We start from the raw sequence: 22,829 nt of genomic DNA, 5'->3' as shown, positions 1-22,829 counted from the left end.
TATGCGGAAATCAGGACACTACTCGGCCTGGTCTGAGAGACACACTACTGTGAAACAAAGTAAAAACACAAAGGTTTATAGTTCTTCACAAAAGCCCACCCCAACATCCCAGAACAAAGTGACACAATAAGCCTTTTAACTCAAGCACATATAGTCTAAACCATAGTCCATTTTACCTGATGAAGTTAATGGTGAGTTATGGAAAAATGCCAAAGTGAACAGCTCCTTGAAAAAATTATGAAAATCCTGCCCTACAGTATAATGTTTATGTCCAGTGTAGATCTGTGGTGAAAGGCACATTTCACACAATGAGACAAATTAAATAATCGTGGAAAGAACTATAATCCTTGGTCTGCTCATGAAGTTGTAGTCCAGGAAAAGGGAAGGGGTTTGCGGCGGGTGTAATATCCATCTATAAAAGATGATATCCCCTCTGTCAAAATCTGCATCCATATAAATCTCTCACTATCTAATGCATCCTTCCAGCAGCCCCTGCATAGCAGGCTGAGGCAGTCTGGTGGCACAATGATCCCATCGCATTTTGGGAATTTACAGCTTTATCTGTGTTTTTGTGTACATCCATTATAATGCATATTGTACATGTGTTCTAATTTTGTCAGATACATTCCAAATGGACTGGTACCCTCTCCATTGTATGTTCATGCCTTGCACCCAGAGCTACACCCTAGATAAAATCAGGTTTTGCTGTAGGAGTTTCCTGTAGTTTTCTTGGTTGTACAGTGCTGATATAACCATGGTAACATCATGAACCAACAAAAGATCTACATGGTTTTATTGCTGACAGGTATGGAATAGGAGAAGAATAGAAAAGAAGTAAAGACTATCAGGAAGATATGGGGGAAAACAGGGTACCAACAGGACATGGCAGAGATTAGAATGTCATCCAAAGTTGATTAAGCAAGGAGAAAGCTAATCATAGAAGCTAGCAAGAGTCCAGTGGCAAAGCAGCCACAGCAATTTATGGCAGCAAGTGTCCACTCTCCACATATAGTATAACCCTTTCGTGTATTCTCGAAGAATGTATAGTGGTGAAATATAGGGCATTTGTCACAAAAATGTATCTAAGGTCCTATAAATTTAGTAAGAAAACCCATTGAGTTTCCTATGAACAAAATGTTAATATGTCTTAAGGTTATTTTAGGCCAAGTTTGACATATCTGGCCTTAACTCCAAAGGTTGTGTTAAGTATAAAACCAAAATGGCTCATCACACAAAAAAATGTACAAAGCTACTGCCAAGCATGGTGTTAGCATTGTCTCACAATTTGGTTACTTCTCTCCAACAGGCACAGTAACTCCAAATATTGAAATGTTTTATTGTAGAAACTGCTGCCCTCTCCAAGAAAGCTGAAGTAATGGAAGAATTTCACTTTTGGACGTAATAGATCTATATTTTGCTGTGAACAGACTCTAAAGTTAGCTTGTGTGCATATTAAACTCATGTACAGTAGTCACAGACCACTATTTGCAGTCAGGTATGATTTGCTTTTAAAACTAGAGTATTTCCCAATCCTAAAATTATGCATCTGTCAATTATAGCAGAATTAGAAACTTGTCATCGGAATGTTTGGAGAAATAAAGAATAATCTCATAAACATCTAAACAATAATTCTATGAATATTAGACCAAAAGTCACCACATACAATCCAGACAATGGAAAAGGGGAAAAATATACACAAATATTTCTTGGGCTGTATGAGGCATGTTACTGTATTCATCAAAGGTTTCTTTGTGGTGTCATGTACAGTTAAAGTAACAAATTGGCTGCTCTTCTATTACCAAGCTACACATCCTGGCAAGAGATGCCAAATATTCACAACATCCCTGGCATCAATGTTGATAGATACAACATGAAAATATGACACCTAAGGAGTGTGTGGGGTTTTTTTTTTGTTTGTTTTTTTTTCTCCTTTCTCCTTGGGGAGGAAACAGTTGACCCCCCCCCAAGCAATGTCAGCTAATGTCTTTGTTTTCATCTTTTCTGTTGCCAGCTCTCCATATTTTCCTTTAGCTTAATTTCTGTAGGTTTTGAGTTCCAGATTTGAAAACAGTCAGTGAAAACAAACTGATGTGTACAGAATTTATATAAATTTGTGTTTATTCTTGTTACTGCAGTGATGAGAACTACTGTATTGATCATTCTTTGATTGATATTTCAACCCTAACCCTAATTAAAGGAATTGATGTCAGAATGGTTTGTGAATGAAGTTTCTTTAACAAAGAAATGCTTAAAATAAAGGTGAAGCAAGGTGACTTTTTTTTGATAAGTCAATTTTAAAACATGCTGTCTTTGTACAGGTAACGGACATATTAAAAGAAACATTGACTGAATGAGGGTTTAATTTAAATTAAAAACAACTCTTTTGTAAAGTGATAAACAGTTAACATTCCATTGTGTTTTAAGGTTATGTACAAAAATATAGACTTGTTGTTTTTGAAGTCAAAATGTTAGCTACCAAGGCAAAAGAAGAGATGCTTGTGATTGAGAGAGGACTGGCTTTTGGGACACGTCTGGCACTAATTTTAGTCACCAAGACTGTCTAGCTTCCTGATCTTTAACACGAAGGAGTAGTTAAGATTAGAATAACTGTTGGTGAAAGTGAAAATATCGTGATTATGATGTCCATACATTCAGTTAAGGCGAGTAACCCTGGATAATTCAGTTTAGAGTAGGATGAGTTACAAGAATGTTCTTGATTTAAGAACTGTACAATGAGAACTACTGTTTGTGTTGGAATGCATAGACTCTTTACTATATGCGAGCACTATATTGCTGTTAATGTGTTGAACACAACTGTTGCTCAAGTGTTGAGTGGGGGGGGGGAGGGGCGGGGGGGGGGGCGAGAATCATGCTTCACTTTTTTCCCCCCAATAGGAAGGTCACTAGTTCACATATGCTAATGAATACAAAGCAGTTTTAAATGTTCATGTTAATTCTCTTGTGAAGCATTTTGTATATTGATGTTCAAGCAATATTCAAGGGTTAAGATAACCCTTTGTCCAGAGACACAATAAACAACAAAAAGTATTGCCAATATTTTTTTTTTTCTTCTGATCTAATCTAAATTGAGCCCTTCTGGGGGGATTCTTTAGTGGTTTCTGTATTGAAAAAGAGTCTCTGAAGCCACAAAAAACTGCCAATCACAGATGTTGTCAAAGAATTCAGTTTCCTTCTCCTAGTCAAGTACAGACACTTTTACAATCGGTTCTATAAGTCATTAAAATGGTTCTTATTTTTCATTTTTTATATTGGGATGTAATTATGTATGGTTTAAATCAAATCAGTTACAGGCAAGTAAAACCAAATTGGCAGGTCATCTAGTACAGCACTGAAAATCTGATAAATATTACTAATATAAAAATTGCCTGGGTTATAATTTAATATAACTTGTTAGGCGATATAGTTGATAACACTGCAAAATAATTCGGTTTTTGGTACTAGGTGCAAACTGTGTGAGTTTCTGGACAAAACATTTATAATACTGATCCATATTACTAACCGAGAATGGTAAACCGGATGGACGCAGGGACATCCGGCCATGGGCCGTAGCCGCAAAAGACGTACTGCGCAAGTGCCCCCACAAAACACCCCCCTTCCAAGCAACGGAAACCGGATGCAAAGCAACGTAAAATAAGAAGTGAGGCGCCCATAGCACACAGAAAAAAGGAGTCAGACGCGAAACGGAACACACACAAAGAAGAGAATTGAGACCCACGACACACAAATGAGGCAGCGCCCCCAGCACAAAAAAAAAAAAAGAAGTCAGACGCGAGCGCCACACAAACCCATTGGACACAAAACGGGACAGACTACGGACATAGCACACGAAACATAAACAAAAAGGAGGATTCGGACCCACGACCACACTAACATAAATAAGAAATGAGACACAAAGCACCATGACTAAACGAACTGTCCGTATTAAATATACGTCATCTGAACACATTCAAATTATGCAGCATAGGTCGATCTCATTACACTGATGCACTATTAACCGTTCAACCACAGAGGGATTAATGAATGTCATTTGTAATCATTGTCATTCACTTAAATACCCTGAAGAAACAACTGGCAATACAAGTAATGAATTTACACGTTATTGTCAAAAGGGTCAAATTTGACTGCCTCCTTTACATTCATATCCTGCATATCTACAGAAGCTTCTAACTGACGAATTACCTGAAAGTAAAAACTTTATGAACTGCATTACATCCTACAATAGTTCATTTGCTTTTGCATCTAATGGCATCCACTCACTTACTCAACACCATTGATAAACTTCTACAAACGTGAATGATTAATAATATTCTCTTTGGAGGAAAGGTACTTTTATTAGGAGGAGATTTGACACAGTGCTTAGCTATTGTTTCACATGTCATGCGCTCGGCTATTCTTCAGTCCACCTTAAAATACGCAGACAATTGGCATTGCTTTCAAAAGAGTTACGGAGATATTTGGAACAACAATCTCATTACACCAAATACCCCTTTTAACACAACGAACTATATTCTGTCCAAAAAATATTAATGTTGATCACATTAATAACCAGGTCATTTCATTACTTCCTGGAGTGGCACAGCTCGGACCCACGACCACACTAACATAAATAAGAAATGAAACACAAAGCCCCATTACTGAACGAACCGTCCGTATTAAATATACATCATCTGCACACATTCATATTATGCAGCATAGGTCGATCTCATTACACTGATGCACTATTAACCGTTCAACCACAGAAAAGGCTCCATATTAACAGTGAGTACGATCCTCCTTATTACTTATCCATATTTCTAACGCTGAAGAACAAACAAGTCATGAATTCACGCTCACGGGTACAAAACGATACGGCTCGAGTGACGGGACCAAACACACGAACCCGCATGGAAAAAAAAAAAAATACATGTCGGTCCACTAACCGACATACAAAAACGGGCAAGCCTCAATACAAACAATTAATGCTGTAAACTGCAACGGGCTTCTCACACAGCACAGGCAAATCGATTACAGCTCCAGAATAGCACGTCCCAAATCCTGCACATACAACGACGCGCCTCTCAAACGGCACACACAAAACATGTACATCAAGGACATCAACTACAGACACCTACTAAACGATTGCGCCAGTTAGCTCACAACGCGTTCAATAATGAGTCCACTATTCATGAAAATTCATTGGGATTAATGAATGTCATTTCCAATCATTGTCATTCACTTGACTTCCCTAAAGAAACAACTGGCAATACAAGTAATGAATTTACACGTTATTGTCAAAAGGGTCAAATTAGACTGCCTCCTTTACATTCATATCCTGCATATCTACAGAAGCTTCTAACTAACGCAGTACCTGAAAGTTAAAACTTTATGAACTGCATTAGATCCTACAATAGTTCATTTGCTTTTGCATCTAATGGCATCCAGTCACTTACTCAACACCATTCATAAACTTCTACAAACGTTGATGAATAATAATATTCCCTTTGGAAGAAAGGTACTTTTATTAGGAGGAGATTTTACACAGTGCTTAGCTATTGTTCCACATGCCATGCGCTCGGCTATTCTTCGATCCACCTTAAAATACGCAGACAATTAGCATTGCTTTCAAAAGAGTTACGGAGATATTTGGAACAACAATCTCATTACACCAAATACCCCTTTTAACACAACGAACTATATTATGTCCAAAAAATATTAATGTTGATCACATTAATAACCAGGTCATTTCATTACTTCCTGGAGTGGCACAGCTCTTTCTAAGCTCTTGACAAAGTTGACTCTGATGACGACAATGACCATCTTAATTTCCCCTTAGAATATTTGATCACTATTAACCCAGCCGGATTACCACAACACAATCTTAGCCTTAAAAATGGAACAATAATCATGCTATTAAGAAACCTTAACACTAAACAGGGTTTATGCAATGGTACATGTTTATTCGTCAACACCATGCCACACAATGTTATTAAAGCAAAACTTCTTACAGAATCACATGCTAACAATACTGTTCTAATTCCTACAATTACCTTACAACTTCTGACCTGGAATTACCTTTTACACTTAAACGGCGACAGTTCCCCATTAGACCTGCCTTGACCATAACCATCAACAAATCACAAGGACAAACCATACACAAAGTTAGCATCTACCTCTCTGAGCCCGTTTTTGGACATGGACAACTTTATTTACTTCCTATATGCGTCATCTACACCTTCACACTATGCTATATCTCATTCATACATCACGCTCTTTGTAAATTCACAACACCAGGGGTTGGCGAGCGAAGCGAGCAGGGGGCGGAGCCCCCTAGTAACTGTATATGACAACAGACAATTTGAGTCTTCACTGAAAACCGCCAGCTAGCTGCTTGACACTGTTCACTTAGCGGTATTTGACAGTTTGCAGTCTCTCATAGTATTAAGCAGTGAAATTAACAATGTGCCTAATAAATGCAATTTTAGACAAAGGTTAAAAAAGCAACTTGAATTGCTGCCTTCTACTACTGACTAACAACAATTTTGTGTTAAAATGTCCTATCAGTGATGTATGAAGCTGTCGCTGTGAAGTCAAGAAGTTTTTGGTTGCCTGTTTGTGTGAGACTTGTGTTTTTGCCTCTATATCATAATGTGCATTTTTCTTTGCAGTAGATAATTTAGGAGTTATGGGGCTTGTTTGCAAGCTCACAAGACCTCAGTGTCTTTCCTTTTTAAAGAAATCCTAGCTACAGGCTTTTTTCCAGATAGTGATGAACAAGACTTTTTTTTGCAAGCAAGCCATTAGCTGACCGTAAAACCTGATCGCATTTGCACCTGTCATCTGTGTTTTAATAAGATATGTTGAAGGAAAAAAAAATAAGGCCTAAGAAATATTGATCTACTCTGATCTGCAAAACATTTTCATGGTGCTGTTGGGAGAAAAATGTTGGTTTGGACAAAATGAAAGCACTAACAAAGCATAGAATAAATAACATTTCATTAGAAGCAAGATCATTTTTGGCTGTTGGAAAAACAAGCAAAAACAAGGGTTCAGAATCTTTAAAAGCAAGTCAGTTTTTTGGTAAGGCTAAAGAGGTCTGTTCAATTAGCAGCAGTAATTTGTTACCAAATATGAAAATGGCCATAATGAAATTCTGTAGCCATTTAAGCTCTCCTGGATCAGGGTTTGACACCTTAGCCTAACACTATAAGAGAATATCAGTAATCGAGAGTGAGTGTGTGGAGGGCTGTTTCCATAATAGAATACAGTAATCCCTTGCTATATCGCGCTTTGCCTTTCGCGGCTTCACTCCATCGCGGATTTTATATGTAAGCATATTTAAATATATATCGCGGATTTTTTTTGCTGGTTCGCGGATTTCTGCGGACAACGGGTCTTTTAATTTCTGGTACATGCTTCCTCAGTTGGTTTGCCCAGTTGATTTCATACAAGGGACGCTATTGGCAGATGGCTGAGAAGCTACCCGGCTTACTTTTCTGTGTCTCTTGCGCTGACTTTCTTTGATCCTGACGTAGGGGGATTGAGCAGGGGGGCTGTTTGCACACCTAGACGATAAGGATGCTCGTCTAAAAATGCTGAAAGATTATCTTCACATTGCTATCTTTTTTGCAGCTGCTTCCTGAAATGACACGTTGCACGGTGCTTCGCATACTTAAAAGCTCGAAGGGCATGTATTGATTTTTGATTGAAAAACAAACTGTCTCTCTCTCTCTCTCTCTCTCTCTCCCTGCTCCTGACGGAGGGGGTGTGAGCTGCTGCCTTCAACAGCTTTGTGCCGCGGTGCTTCGCATACTTAAAAGCAAACAGCCCTATTGATTTGTTTGCTTTCCTCTGTCTTTCTGACAGACTCTGCTCCTGACGCGCACTCCTTTGAAGAGGAAAATATGTTTGCATTCTTTTAATTGTGTCATCTCTGTCTTGTCATGGAGCACAGTTTAAACTTTTGAAAAAGAGACAAATGTTTGTTTGCAGTGTTTGAATAACGTTCCTGTCTCTCTACAACCTCCTGTGTTTCTGTGCAAATCTGTGACCCAAGCATGACAATATTAAAATAACCATATAAACATATGGTTTCTACTTCGAGGATTTTCTTATTTCGCGGGTGGCTCTGGAACGCAACCCCCGCGATGGAGGAGGGATTACTGTATTATAAATATGAGCTATTCAGATAGATATTAGTTAGCCACATCTGGTTTATGATTTTTTTTCCCTGAAAGTAGAAATCTGCCCTAAATTATCATTGTGTGTGGAATGCAAATTTTATATCTCTATTCTTTACAAAAAGGACACAGTAAAAACTATGCAATTTTTATTTCAAAATGTGAAGCCATTCCTAACACCCCAGAAGGAGGAGAAGAGAGAATTATGCACTCTCAGGTTTAGACTAGTATACATTTTCTTTCTGATGTGTGGCGAACACTGATAAATTTCCAGTGTTGGTAGACAGTGCACAGCTCATATGTTCTAATTTAAAGTGAGCATGAATGTGTGTTATTTTTGCTTTGCCAGTTGTAAAGGGAAGATGGGACTTTCCTTTATATTTAAGATTAAATGCTGACATGATTTCAAAGTGTTGCTTAGGGAAAATGCATGTCTTTTGAATTTGGTTAAAGAAGTGTTTGGGACAGTATGGTCTTACTAAGTGTTGATGACATACTTAAGCACTGTAGGATTTTAATTTGAAACCAGCACTGTATTTTCTAAATCCATGAATAAACTTAAAAATACAACTTTGACTTACTTTTAGAGTGGAGTTGGGTAGCCTTCTTTGAAATACTTCATAAAAGCTTATGGATTTCTGGATGTTTTCTTCATGTGCAGTGCATATGTTTTAAAATACTGAACAGGCTATTTTTCAGTTACTGTATTTTCTTAAGGAGACAAAAATTGTTTTTCCTAACAAATTAATTTATCGCAATACATCTATAAAAATGTAATTTCATTGTTAAATCTTCTAAATGCTTTCCTTCTCCTTCAGGCATTTTACTGTGATACACTACTTTAACCTTTTTTCCCTTTGTTTTCATAATTATTTTGTTTAGTTATATTGTGTTTTATTATGTCACCTTACATTTTGTTTTCATTTCCTAATTTTAGACCAGTTAAAGCCTTTCTTGGATGAATCCACTTCAAAGTTTGTGGACAGACTGTTTGAAGCCATGGAAGACTGTCGTAGTTCCAGACATTCCAAGTCCAGTAGTGAAAAGAACCGGAAAAGGGATCTGAAAGTATGAGTAATTAATTGATTCCCCTCACCTCACTTAGTTCAAATGATAAAATCCAACTTTGCAACAGTAGCTACAACTTTTTGCTGTTTCCTTCAACAAAGAATGTTAACCAAAAAAATCACATAATTCCTTTATTCTTTCCGGATCTTTTGTTTTTGTTTAGATTTGTTTTGAAGATACATTTTAATTTTGTTTTGAAGATACATTTTAATTTTTGATACTGAAGCGTTCTGAAAAATACATCAAAGTTTTTGGTTTTTTTTTCCCCATGTTTAGTGCCCATGCTGTTTCATGCAGCACTGTTACAATTGTGAGAGAAAAAAAGATACATGGTCGGCTGACATAAATCTGTCGCAGACAATTCCCTGAGAATTGTAGAGGAAACAACTCCTCTAAATCTGTTTGTGTTTATACTGTATTTCGAAATTATTTAAACTCACTTTTCAGTCGATGTCTAAAGGGAATAGTGTTTTTACAATATTAATTATACAGTAATAAAGATGCAGTCATGTCAGGCAAATAAACTGAGGAAGTTATATTTAAAGTGCTCGAAGTGCTAAAGTGGGAGCTGGGTGGTCTTGTAGTCTTGGAACCCCTGCAGATTTTTTTTTCTCTAACCCTCTGGAGTTTTTTTGTTTTTTCTGTCCTCCTGGCCATCAGACCTTACTTTACTCTTTGTTACTTAGTATTGCATAGTCTTATTTTTATATTTTTTCTTTCTTCATCTTGTAAAGCACTTTGAGCTACATAATTTCTCTGAAAATATGCTATATAAATAAATGTTGTTGTTGTAAAGTACAAGCTTTTATATAGTGTCCACACAGCCTTGTGACTCTTGAACATTTGACAGGATGTATTTGGGGATGATCAGGAAATTGCTCGTGAAGCTGCTGGCGATGTGGCGGTCAAAAAGAAAAGAGTACCAAGATTTGAAGAGGTTGAGGAACCAGAGGTCATCCCTGGACCACCATTGGAAAGTCCGGGTATGCTGACCAAAGTACAGGTGGGGAATTCACATTTGTTGTCGAATTACACAGTAGTCTGAAATGCTTATTTTTATGTATCAAACGCACACAGTGTGGACAACTCATTATCCGATGATTTATTTTTAAAAAGGTTTCTCCAGTATGGGTATGATAATTCATGGTTATTAGCATCACATATGCTTGCTCTTTTTTTTTTTTTTTGTGACAGAAAAAATTTCAATGATTTTAACTTTTGCAGTTTTTCATTTTGTACACTGAAGTTACCTCACATGAGCATTTGACTTGTCATTTTTTTTGTTGAAGACCCCAAGGGCAAGAATGAAAAAACATACATAGTTATCATTTGAATGTGCAGTACACATCTATTAACTAAATTAACAGTCACTTAGGTGAGTCCTCTTCCTTGAAGCTATTTATTTAGGCAGCCGTCTGAAGCATCCGGTGACTTAGCTGCCCCGTAACCACAGGTCAGGTCAGGTTGGGGAGCATGCACTGGTACAGAGTGTTGCTGCAGCCACAATACAACAAAACAGCTCGGGATCCTATTTAGCAACCCCCCAGGCAGACATGCGGTCCAGTCCCACCCTCGGAAACGACCATCTGTGTTGCAGCCAGGTGTTACATGGGCGTCCCCTTGGCCTGGTCCAGCCATTTGGACTCTCAACAATGAGGATCCTGAGAGCCCGATCACCCTCAGGAAATCGTGCCACATGGCCGTAGTGCCATAACTGACGCTCTCTTGCAGTGCAGGTAATGCGCCTCATTCGGGACTCTTTGAGCAACTGCTCATTCAACACAAAGTCAAACTAACAGTACCAAAGGAGTCCAGTGTTTGTCTCAGGTCACTGGATAGCGTTGATGTCTCGCAACCATATAGCAAGACGGGAAGCACCAGGACTATAAAGAATTGGACCTTCATCCTTTTGCATAGATATTGGGAGCACCACATACCATTTTCCAGCGACCTCATAATCCCCCATGCTCTCCCTGTCCGTCTACTGACTTCATAGAAAGAGTCACCAGAGACATGAACGTTACTGCAGAGGCAAGTAAACCTCCCAACAAGGTTGACACTCTCTCTGCAGATACACACTGCTGATGGCTGTGCCTAAGAGGTCATTAAAGGCATGGATCTTGGTTTTTATCCAGGACACTTGCAAGCCCAGACACTCGAGATTCCTCACTCAGTCTCTCGAGAGCCCTGATCAGAACCTTCGTTGACTGCTGACGAAGCTGTGATCTTCGCAGAAAGTCGAGATTGGTGAATCTTTCTTCACCAACAAATGCTGCACAGCCACTGGACCCCACAACCTTGCCCAACACCCAGTCTATGCAAGCATTGAACAGAGTAGGAGCAAGAACACATCCCTGATGAACCCTAGAATCAACTGGGGAAATAATGCAGAGGTTCTGCCTTTACTCTGCACGGCATTCAGAGTACCAGTGTACAGGTCAGCCATTATATCCATTAACCTTGAGGGGATCCCACACAGTCTTGGGATGTCCCACAAGGCCTTTACCTTATACTTTACGAAAATTGACAAAGGCTGCAAAGAAACTCTGCAGATATTCGCGTTTGTGCTCCATGAGAACCCTCAGTGCCAGGATGTGGTTGGTGGTAAAGTTCTTGGGCAAAAAAACAGATTGCTGTGGTCGCTGGCAGGTGAGCATGTAATCACGGATCCTATTGAGGATGACCCTAGCAAGGACCTTACCCGGCACTTAGAGCAGTGTTGTTCTCCTGTAGTTGCCACAATCTACGCGATTACCCCTCCCTTTCCAGATAGGGACAACAAGTCCCATTTTCCAGTCAGTTGGGATGATGTCTTTGTCCCAGATGGAAACGAAGATTACTTGCAGTGCCAGGAGGACAGCCTTACCACCAGCCTGGAGAAGTTCACCACAGATCCCTGCAGCCTTTCCTACCCTCAGCTGGGTCAACACCTGTGCAATCTCGGTGACATTGGGTGATTCACAGCTAGTTAGAGGATCAGCATCAAGTACCGTGGACCCAGAGATGTCCAACGTCCTAGCCGAAGGATCAGCTTTAAACAGCTACTCAAAGTAGACAGCCCAGCAGATCACAACTGCAGTGTCATCCGTAAGGACTATTCCATAAGCCACCCTGACTGCAACTCTCCGAGGAACAGATTTGGATGTGCATAATGCTTTGATTCTTCTTTAAGCAGGACATGGGTCTCTAGACCATAGATGGTGTGTCACTTGCTCACAGATTCCTCTAAGAAACGCTTTCTTATCTGCCCTTGGAACCCTCGCAGCCATCCTCATTTCCCGGTACAGACCGGAGTTGCCATCAAACACTGTGACTCCTCTTGATTATATCCAGAGTGCTCTGCGAGATGAAACATCTCATTCTGGGAACACTGGTAACACCAACACAACCCTCAGTAACTTTCAGGGTCTTGTCACTGAATATGTTCCACACACAAACTGTGTAAACTCGTTAGAAACAGCCTGATCATGGAGTCTGGTCAGGTCCAGCCTCATTTTCTTAGTAGGTTGTAACCTGCTGGACCTAATCTGGACCTTCAGAATAGCAACAAGTCTGTGGACAGAATTCACAAACTGGCCACTTCTGTAGACCTTGCAGTTTTGTAAGAGTCTCCAGTGTCTGCCCACAAGGATGTGATTGATGTCTTTCACTGCACCACTAGTATTGGAGTACCATATCCAACAGTGTGGCTCAGGGTGCTGGAATCCGCAGACGTTGACATTTGATAAAGTCAAGTAACGTGGAGCCACTTTCAGCTCCGTCGCCAGGCCCATGGGGACTGACGCAATCCTCATAGCCAGCCCTGTCAGTGCCAGTGGTTGAATTGAAGTCACCCATGACCAGAGGACTGTCACCTCATGGGCACCCATCAAACCACAGAGTGAAGTTGCAAATGAAATATCTCCCTCACCGAGACATCAGTCACCGTGGTTGGAGCATGTGCTGAGACAACAGTCAAAGCACCCAGAGAGTGCTGTAATCTGAGTCTCATAATATGCTCGTTAAAAGAAGTGACATTGGACACAATTGGAGGGAGCCAATCCACTACAGCAACAGCTGCTCCCTGATATGACAGCCATCAGAGAGTCCAGACCAATATGAGATGTACCTACCTTCAGAGATCTGGCCAGTCCAAGGTCTGCGCACCTCAGAGATTGCCGCCACTGAAATTCGAAGTTTATAAAGCTCCTCCGACAGCAGAGGAAGATGATGATCATGCCAGAGAGGTGAGATGTTCCACGCACCTATCTGGATGGGCTGCCTCAAATTGAGACCCGAGTGCTACCATGCAGTGCCTCAGCACCACACCAGTTCTGATTACCAACAGGCTTGACCCCATTGGCTTTCCAATGGTTTTGACTCTTCTGGGAAATGGGGCTCCTGAGGGTTTTTCCCCATCCCATTTATAATACGAGCAGCTTTCCTATAAGCGGTTGATGCAGAGCTACTCCTGCGGAGAGCAGAAAAGAATCGTCTCTGTCGTCTCAGAGCTGCGTGAATTTTTTTTTTTTTTTTTAAATAGTGGCTGGAGTGCCAATCCTGCCACCAACCCCCATGATTTCCCTGCAAGTTGGAGGACCGCTTGCAGGGCCAGATCCTGTTTAATGTCATACCCAGTACAGACCACACCCCAGAGAATTTTAGCTATATAAAAGCTATATTAAAATATTATAATAAACCCAAGCACATAAATTCTGTCTTTAAATGGCTGCTGGTTAAACCCAATGTGAAAACTCTAGGTGCATGAATATATCCTAGATAGACATCCATGTGGCATCATGTTTTAGTAACTGAAAACATGTTAAGCGATAAAGCACTATTTCTTTACTACATTATAAGCAGTGCCTTCATTATCCAGTGTCATGAACACATTTTATGGTACAGGCGCCATACCATTTTCTAACAGGTAGTTTTGTAAGAAAGTTGGACTCATAAGGTAGTGGCAAAGGGTGTGGGAGCAAAAAACATTAAACCTATTGTGTATAGAGTTATAAAGTATGTATTTTTGGACTTTTAATATACTTAGTTGTAAAAAAAAAACAAAAAAACAATGCCTGCTTGAGATAAAGAAGCATTTATAAGAAAACAAAAACGGCTATTCTTCTTCATTCACAAGTTTAAATTCAAGATATCACCAGAAGCAAAGTTGTGAGTTAAATAATGAAATTTGAGAATATCAGGTAAGTTTTTTGCTTGAAAATTATTATGGGTCTGTATCAGAATTTACCTCTGTGTGCAGACTACTGTAACATTATATTACTTAACTGTTATTTGGCCCTCTTTAACTAATGATTATTGTGATTTGAAAGTTCACACACCATTAGCATTGCAAAAAAAAAAAAAAAAAAACTAAAAAAAAATATGATTTTGGTTCCTTGCCTGTCTCATATGGTCTGTCTCATTGTGAAACCCTATGGATTTTCATAATCCAACTAAATAAAAGAATACACATGTTGGTTTAAACATTAAGTACACTGAGAGCCTCACAACCTCCCACTGCTCAGTAAAATCTATTCTAGACTATTTTGACAGATTTTCTTTTAGATACTGAAGTTTCCCATCCACAATCCCTTAAAGCATATATGTTATGTTACTTGGCGATTTCAAAGTTACCGAGTAAGTGTAGGCATGTGTATGAGTGGAATATCTGATAATGCTTGTGCCTAATCAAGTGTTGTCTTCTGCCCTATTACCAGATATGCTAGTAGTCTTCAGCCACACACCAGTCTGATTTGGTTTTGAATTTTTTTTTTACAGTAAATGAACGTTTTTTTTTTTCCCAGTAAGTGTAACAACTAGTTATTGATTCTTAAATAGCATGTTTAAATGCCATAGCTTCAATGGGTTTTAACTGCAGTATTAGTGGTACGATAGAGTTGTTTCTGCCATGTGCCTGATGCTTGCTGGGATACGCTTCAGTTTCCTTCTAGTCCTTCCCTGAATATGTGAGTTTGGAAAATGGATGGATGAATGAATGGAATAACAGCAGAATGTTCTATAAGGCCCACAGTATTTAATCAGTATATAAAGTAATTAAGATGACATGTTTTCCACATTATTTGAAATTGGAAAAAAATAAAATTCTCAGAGAATCTGTGCAAAACTTTTTTAAAACCTGGCAGGATCTAATCAGTAACATTTTAGAATAGCATTTAAATTGAGGAATCGGTTTCTCTTCTTTCTTTTATTCTATTTATTTACTTACTTATTTTTTCTATTAAAATTTTACTCTGTTGGCCTAGCTCTTTCTTATGGGTGGGGGTTGATTTTATTCGAACATAGTTTTGTAAAATTTGACTTGCTTATATGGAATGTTGTTTGATTTTAATTAATCCAATAAAAAAGGCATGTTTTGCAGAAAGCCTGGCTGACACAGGTGTGGTGTCTTCCCTAGGTAAATTAGCATGACATTGAGTTTAAATAGCCACAGTTTGGTTCTACTGCAATATGTTAAATTTTCCAGTGTATTGCCACATATGTGGAGGCAATTCACCTTTCTTAAAGAAGCAAACTCCATTATCAGGTTGATCAATATAACATCTTTATTGGAGAAAAACATCCAGAAGCGATGGCAATTTGATAAGTAGTTCTGATCAATTAATTAAGGGCAGTTTCTTTTATGCAATTTCAGGCAGATTTAAAAATAAAAAAAAAATTCAAAGTCAATCTCTGTAGTCCAAACATTACTCAATAATAATTCAGTAGATGGAGAAAATAACTTGCTTAAAATTACCCTGGCTATCAGAAATTTTTAGCAGACCACTGTCTAAGCACTTTTAGCAATGTTGATCCCAAAAGCATTGTTTGCTTCTGCTTAACTGTCTTACCCCAAACCTAGCCAACTTTTAACTTAATGCAGTAAGGCCTACAAGACTTGCTATAAAAGAAAAAAAAAATCTTTTCACCCCATCCATACAGGATACATTTGTGTATATACTCAATTAAGAATAAACTGATATTTTGAATTTGGGCAAGATTAAAATTTCTTATGAAAACCCTCTTTAAGATATTAGGATTGCTCTGTATACAGCAGGCAGTGGCAACTTCCAAAATATAAATGCACTTTTTAAAAATATACATGTTTGGTATTCAGTGCAACCTAGATTAAAACCAAAAAATACTGATTTGTTTTGAATATATTTACTAGTTTCTATTGCTTGTAGAATGTGGTTACTGTATTTTACACATGTAAAAAGTACATCATAGTTATAATAGGGTGACTTCAGTTTTATAGTCAGTTTTCTAATTACATAAAACCAGCCATCCCCCGTGGCTTCACCTGCGTAGAAGTGAAATAGGACATCGAGGAGTGCTCTGCCCAGCTCCCCACTCCAGACATCACACTTCCCTCAGCCCGCAGCCTCTGTCTCAGATTAGCGTGAATATATCACTCCCGCAAGCAAACTATGATTCTTGGCGCAATGAGAGAAGTCGCAAAATCAACCTCAATGTTCAAGCAAATTCTATAGAAAAGCCTGATGTAAGTTCGTTAAGTAATCTCTTGTTCGCTAGCTAAGTGGATGTAACATATGCTCCAAGGCTGGCATATGAGTGAGGAGGGCCACACCCCCCTCCCCTTGGCCCACTGCATCTCTCTGATTCAGGCAAATAAATCAGTAACGCAAGCGAACTATGATACTTGGCATGATGAGAGAGGTTGCAAAATCAACTGGAATTTTCAAGTAAATTATAGAAAAAAATGATCTAAATTCGTTAAGTAGTTCTCTCGTGAAAAGCGGACAGACATACAGAAAGATTTTGGATTTTATATATTTTTTTTCCTTTCCCTTCAATCAGCTTGTTGCCGAAGATAAGGTCACCCAATGTCGGCATCTACCCCTGTCTGCTGTTAAATCAACTGCTTGCCGCAGATTAATGTGCATGATGTTATCAATCCAGCATTTTCGTTGTGGTCCTCTAGATCTTTTTCCTGTTGTGGCAGTGCATGACTCTTGGTGGTAGTCATCTTCTGTCCATTTTTTTTGACATGTCCAAACCACAGGAGTCATTGCTTGCGAATTAGTTCACTTAATGTTTGTTCCTGCTGTAGTCTGTTTCTTATTCGGTGCAGTCTAGTTACTTTAAGAAGCCTCCGTAGCCAGCTCATTTCTGCAACATTTATTCTTCTTTCATCTTCCTTTCTTAGGCACCAACATTCTGATGCATACAACAAAACTGGAATTACCAATGTTTCATACATTGTTACTTTTGTTCTGATTGCTATATTCTTGGATTTCCACAATTTGTTTAGTTTTCCAAATACTGCAGAAGCTTGTCCGATTCTTTTCTTGATAGCCAATGTACAACTTCCTTCTTGGGATATCCCATATAGACAATACAGTTAGGGCTGTCAAAGTTAACACATTCTAACTTTAACGCCATTAAAAAAAAATTAGTGCCGTTAACTCAGGTTCTTTTTGACCCTACGAAATTCCCGTAGTTCAAGATGAGCCTGCAAACTGAATGCGTGCCACTCTAGCCTTCAAGTTATTTCTCGTAGAAGTCACTCCATATTCCTAATTGTGGAATGATGGAAAAAAGTCCATTAAATGGAAGTTCAGTTTCTAAACTTTGCCCGATGGCTCTCGATAACACTAAGGTTGTGTGTAGTTACTATCCAGCTGAGTTTAATTATCACCGGAGTACAAGCAGCCTACCGGTACAATATCACATGCAAGCCAAACATCTATTTTACACTAATAGCATTAGCCTGGGTAATATGCAACAGACCACGCTTGACAGTGTTTGGCAGAAACCAGTGGACACGTCAACCTCCAGCAAATTAACGGTAACAATTGCTAAATGGATAGCCACAGCATGCAGGCCGATTTACATAGTGGAGGACAAAGGTCTGTGCGACATAATTCGGATCGTGTCCAACGACCCAATTTATGAATTACCCTCGAGGGCCACAGTCGTAACTAGGATACACTTGCTGTATGACTCAGAAAGGGCAAAACTAGCTAAGGAGTTGGAGATCACGGAGACGGTCGCCCTTACTGGTGACTACTGGCCATCATTTGGAAATCATAGCTACCTCGGGGTTACAACCCATTATATCGACGGACAGTGGAAACTACATTCACATGCTTTGACGGTCATGAAAACATCGGAGAGACATCATGCCGAAAAATGCGCCGAAACATTTTCTGGATGTAGCAAAGCAGTGGAACGTTGAGAATAAAGTAAGGACACTCCGTACAGATAGTGCACGAAATTTTATTTCATCGGTGAGACAGCTGCCTTTCGAACACTCATGCATTGCGCACAGCATTCAACGTGCTGAGAAACAGCAAGTCGCGCATGGCCTGAAGACTGAGACACTCGTACAAGACGTACCGACTAGATGGAACTCCACTCTGAAGATGGTGAAGCATGTGCAAAGAAACGAGCAACCACTAAGAAATGCACTAGCCCTACATAAAACTTAACGTGGTCATGCCAGCAAATGCTAAGCTGGAGGCATTGCTCGAACCCTGCAGGAAATGCACACTTTTTTTTTTTTTTTTTTTTTTTTTTTTCCCTAGCAATCTCGCACACTGTCATTGAAAAATGTGCGTCTCCATCGATCATTAGTGGGAGTGTGGAGGGTGACTGTATTCAAAAATGTCTGGAGCACTATAAAGCAGAGCCTGTCATCAGCATGGAGGATTGCCCCCTAAAGTGGTGGTCCACACATGCTCTGGTATACAAAGAGCTAGCTTGCCTTGCTCACAAGTACATGGCAACACCTGCCACATCAGTGCCTTGCGAGAGGTTGTTTTCACTCTCTGTGCATATTGTGCAGCAAAAGCGAGCTGCCTTGTCCTCTGGAAATGTGACCAAACTTGTATGTTTAAGCAACTGGCTTGGTTTAATAAAATAGAAATAGTGTATTATTCATAATAATCTGAAAGGCCAACCTGCTGTTTCTGCTGAGAAATTAACTTGGCTAACTACATTAACAATTTTGAATTGTATTCTGTTTATAAAATCCTGTTTCTGGAGTTTGTGTATGGTTTTTGAGTGAGATTTATTAAGCATTATTGAGAAATACATGGAGACTGCAGTATGATACTAAATGTCTTAAATATTTAATCTGTTTTACAATATAAGCCCAATTGTTTGTTTTCTATGTTCAGCATTGCACAGCCCTAGAGTATGAGTGAATAAAGCCTCCTCACAGTTGAAGTTTTGTCTTCATTTCCTCTTTTTCCAGCTACTTGAATACATGAAGTACATTTATATGCCATTATATTGTGTCCATTCTTCTTAATATGGTCTGATTGTGCTTAAAAATCTTTGTGGTAAAATTTCAACATAAAAATTTTTATCACGATTAATTACATAAAGTCATGCGATTAATTGCGATTAAACTTTTTGATCGCTTGACAGCACACACACACACACATATATATATATATATATATAAATACAATTAAAAAAATAATATAATGAGAGGGAGGAGTTTTTCATTGTAGACTTTACTAGTGTTTGTTTTTGTATTTTGCTTATCTACTACAGTATAAGCATATGGCATGGTGCACTGTATTTTGTTGCTCAACAGCTCCTAGTTTTTGAACTGCCATAAAGAGGTATCAAACTTTACCATATTGTACTTTCTTTTAATGAGCATTATTAATCATATTTCAATTGTGAAATAAAATAATTGCCAGTTTTTTGTTCGTTTCTAGCTATGACATTATTGAAATATTTTGCAGTTTTACAGGGTATGTTAATATGTATGAAAAGAGTTAATGGTAAAAATTTACTTTATAACAGATCATTCTAGAATACTGTACAATGCTTATTGGATAAAATTATGACTACCTTTTCAGATTTATTGCTTTCTGTTATAGATCAAGCAAATGATGGAAGCGGCTACAAGACAAATTGAGGAGAGGAAAAAGCAGCTCAGTTTTGTTGCACCTGTTTCCGTCCCATCGGTATGAATTGTTTTTTTTGCTTTATTAAAATTAGTGTTAATTTTCATTAATATTTAAAATAGGCCAGTAGTGGATTAAAACAATGCTATTTTGGTACATTTACTATATTAAGGTACATATTAATTCCATTTCTACTTGTTCCTTAAAAGGTTGTTTTATTTAAATACTGATTTTTACTACCTGCAGGTTGTTGTTAAAAACAGATTGCAACAAACAGGAATGGTGCATCAGTATGGAATTGTACTCTGGAGTGCAGATAGGTAGAAAATAGTATGCTGGAAATAATTTGTAAAGTGTTTGTAGTAGTTTATTTCAGATAGGCATCAAAATCAAGTGTGCCTTAGATTCTAAACCAGGGGTTTAAATTAAATCATTTGAACAAATGAATAAAACTATTGTATATGTAGTAAGTTAGTTAACACTAGAATTACCAAAGCCTACGAAAAAACTCATAAATCCGTCCCACCTTAAATCCCTTTGCACCTCTCTGTCAGCGTCTTTTGTCTTTTAAATGTGTCCATAAGCAGCAACCAGGGTGCTATCACATCCCCCTACCCAATGCCGCACAAGGTTTTCTCAGCTCAAGTTTGTTTACCTGCATTTCCGTTCCTTATAGTTGTATAGAGTGAGAAGTCAAGCAAAATTACACCTTTTATAAATGCTGTATCGTTATTTGGAACACCTGCATTTCATGTGCTTTCTATGTCTACAACAATCTACAGTAATAATTGACAAAATGTATACATGAAGCGTATAATGTGTAAAGCCAGAAGTCGAAATATTAAATAAACACTTTCAGAAAAGGTACAAGTATAACAAAACATGCACTTTTATTCAATAATATAACTGCAGAAAAAGAACCCGCGTTAGGGTGCGACATTGACACGTCTTCGCTATAATTGCTTTGGTGGTGTAATGGTAAGAACTGCAGACTGTTAATCAAAGGGTCATGAGTTTGATCCCGCACGACTCCGTTTTGAGAAGTGAACTGCTCTTATTCTTACTGTTTTAGAATAAAAACATACATTTGATTTGAGTCTGTAACAGCCGGTGTAAATGTATGGCACTTGTAAAGGTTAGCGTTGTTTTTTTATTTAGTTTTATTCTCCCAGTCACGTTCACATTCCCCCCGATCTGACACTGCTGCTTTCACATGAAGACGCGCTATAGCAGAGGTGAAGTCAGATGATGACGAGGTTTCTACATCGGTGAAAGAATTCACATCACACTTTTGCCGTCATTATGCAGGTTTTGCATATTTTTTGGCACTTATCCAATGTGAACTGAGATTTGAGTAAATTGAAGTCACTGTTTGTAGGAACCATTTTGAAATGAGACATACTTTGTGACATGGTACATTATCCTGCATAAAGTAACCATTTAAAAATGTTTTGCACGGTGTGAATAACAATGGTTTGGTATGCTATGCAACTAAAACGTTGCTTATTTATTAGTATTACAGTGTCTAATGTGTGCCAAGAAAACATTTATTAAAATACACAAAGTTTGTACTGTTCATAGATGACGTAATGGATCCATGCCAAATTTTTCCCCCGTTGTCTCCAGCTCATAGCAAAGTCAGGAGTCATCGGACCAGGAAACGTTTTTCAGTATTCAGTCACCCCTTCTTGGTGATCATGTGCCCACTGTAGTTTTATCTTGCTCTTACCTAAATGGAGGAGTAGCATTCATCAAGGGTCTGAGGCCTTGAGTTTTCAGAGATGCCACTTTGCACACAGATGTAAGGGATTATTAATTGAGCTTTTGTGGCCTTTTTGTTAACTTAAATGACTTTGGCTATTCTCATCTGTCCTGTCTTATTAACACAGAATGCAGGAATAAACAAAAATATTAAGTGAGCAGCAGTTCTATAGATAAAACACCATGTTAACTCCAAGGAGTGTAGCAGTTTCTGAAATGTTGGCTCCTGGCACCAACAATCATGCCAAAGTCAAAAATCACCTGTTTCTTGCCCCATTTTAAATTTTCATCAAAGAACTGCTAAACCTTTTGATAATGTTTGTGTGCTTTATACTGTACATTGAATGGTGGCAACATTTGATTAACTGTTTGAAGGGGTTGGTGATTTTCATTAAAAAGCAGAATGAAGGTCACCTTGTGTTATTGCTTGTTGTTGTGACAGTCCCTATGTACATTTACCCCAAAGGTGTTAATATAAAACCACAATTCCATAGCATTAAATGCAATATTTTGTTCTTTGATTACAGCGAGTTTCTGTGGTCTCACCTGATCCTCCTGCTAGAGGACAAACAATCCAACCATCCCAGGCTGTAACATTCATGAATGATGCCATTGAGAAAGCCAAGAAGGCAGCAGAACTTCAGGCTCGTATCCAGTCCCAGTTTGCTTTGGGTAGCATGCTTGTAGGAACTAATAATCTGGTTGGTCTGGCGAATCTTCATGCCATGGGTATTGCACCACCGTAAGTAGATAATTGCTCTTTAACAGTCTGAGAACATTGTGTTCTTCATATTTATATATGAGCAACATCACTTGATACCTGTGTTTTATAGTTTTTTTTTTTGTTTTTTTTTTAATTACTGTATACATGATGAGTAAACAGCATAAACTCTGGTCACTATTAATATTACACAGCTAATTTATACTTTTAATGGTCCTTAAATTGTTTAGTTTATTT

The 22,829-nt window shown here is 38.5% G+C and overlaps 1 protein-coding gene across 3 annotated transcripts in view; it reads left to right on the top strand.

Moving 5' to 3' along the window:
* prpf3 (PRP3 pre-mRNA processing factor 3 homolog (yeast)) overlaps window positions 1-22,829 on the top strand; it is a 77,484-nt gene that overhangs the window by 11,560 nt on the left and 43,095 nt on the right. For all 3 annotated transcript variants that reach the window (XM_028791702.2, XM_028791703.2, XM_028791705.2), the window contains exons 3-6: window positions 9,115-9,245; window positions 10,096-10,248; window positions 20,084-20,170; window positions 22,399-22,613. In XM_028791702.2, coding sequence (XP_028647535.2) covers window positions 9,115-9,245; window positions 10,096-10,248; window positions 20,084-20,170; window positions 22,399-22,613 — 586 coding nt within the window. The remainder of the gene's footprint in view (window positions 1-9,114; window positions 9,246-10,095; window positions 10,249-20,083; window positions 20,171-22,398; window positions 22,614-22,829) is intronic.

Source organism: Erpetoichthys calabaricus, chromosome 2, assembly GCF_900747795.2.
Source record: "Erpetoichthys calabaricus chromosome 2, fErpCal1.3, whole genome shotgun sequence".
NCBI classification, from domain to species: Eukaryota; Metazoa; Chordata; class Cladistia; order Polypteriformes; family Polypteridae; genus Erpetoichthys; species Erpetoichthys calabaricus.
Note: the sequence above shows the minus strand (reverse complement) of the source record. Positions and strands in the feature narration are given on the sequence as shown.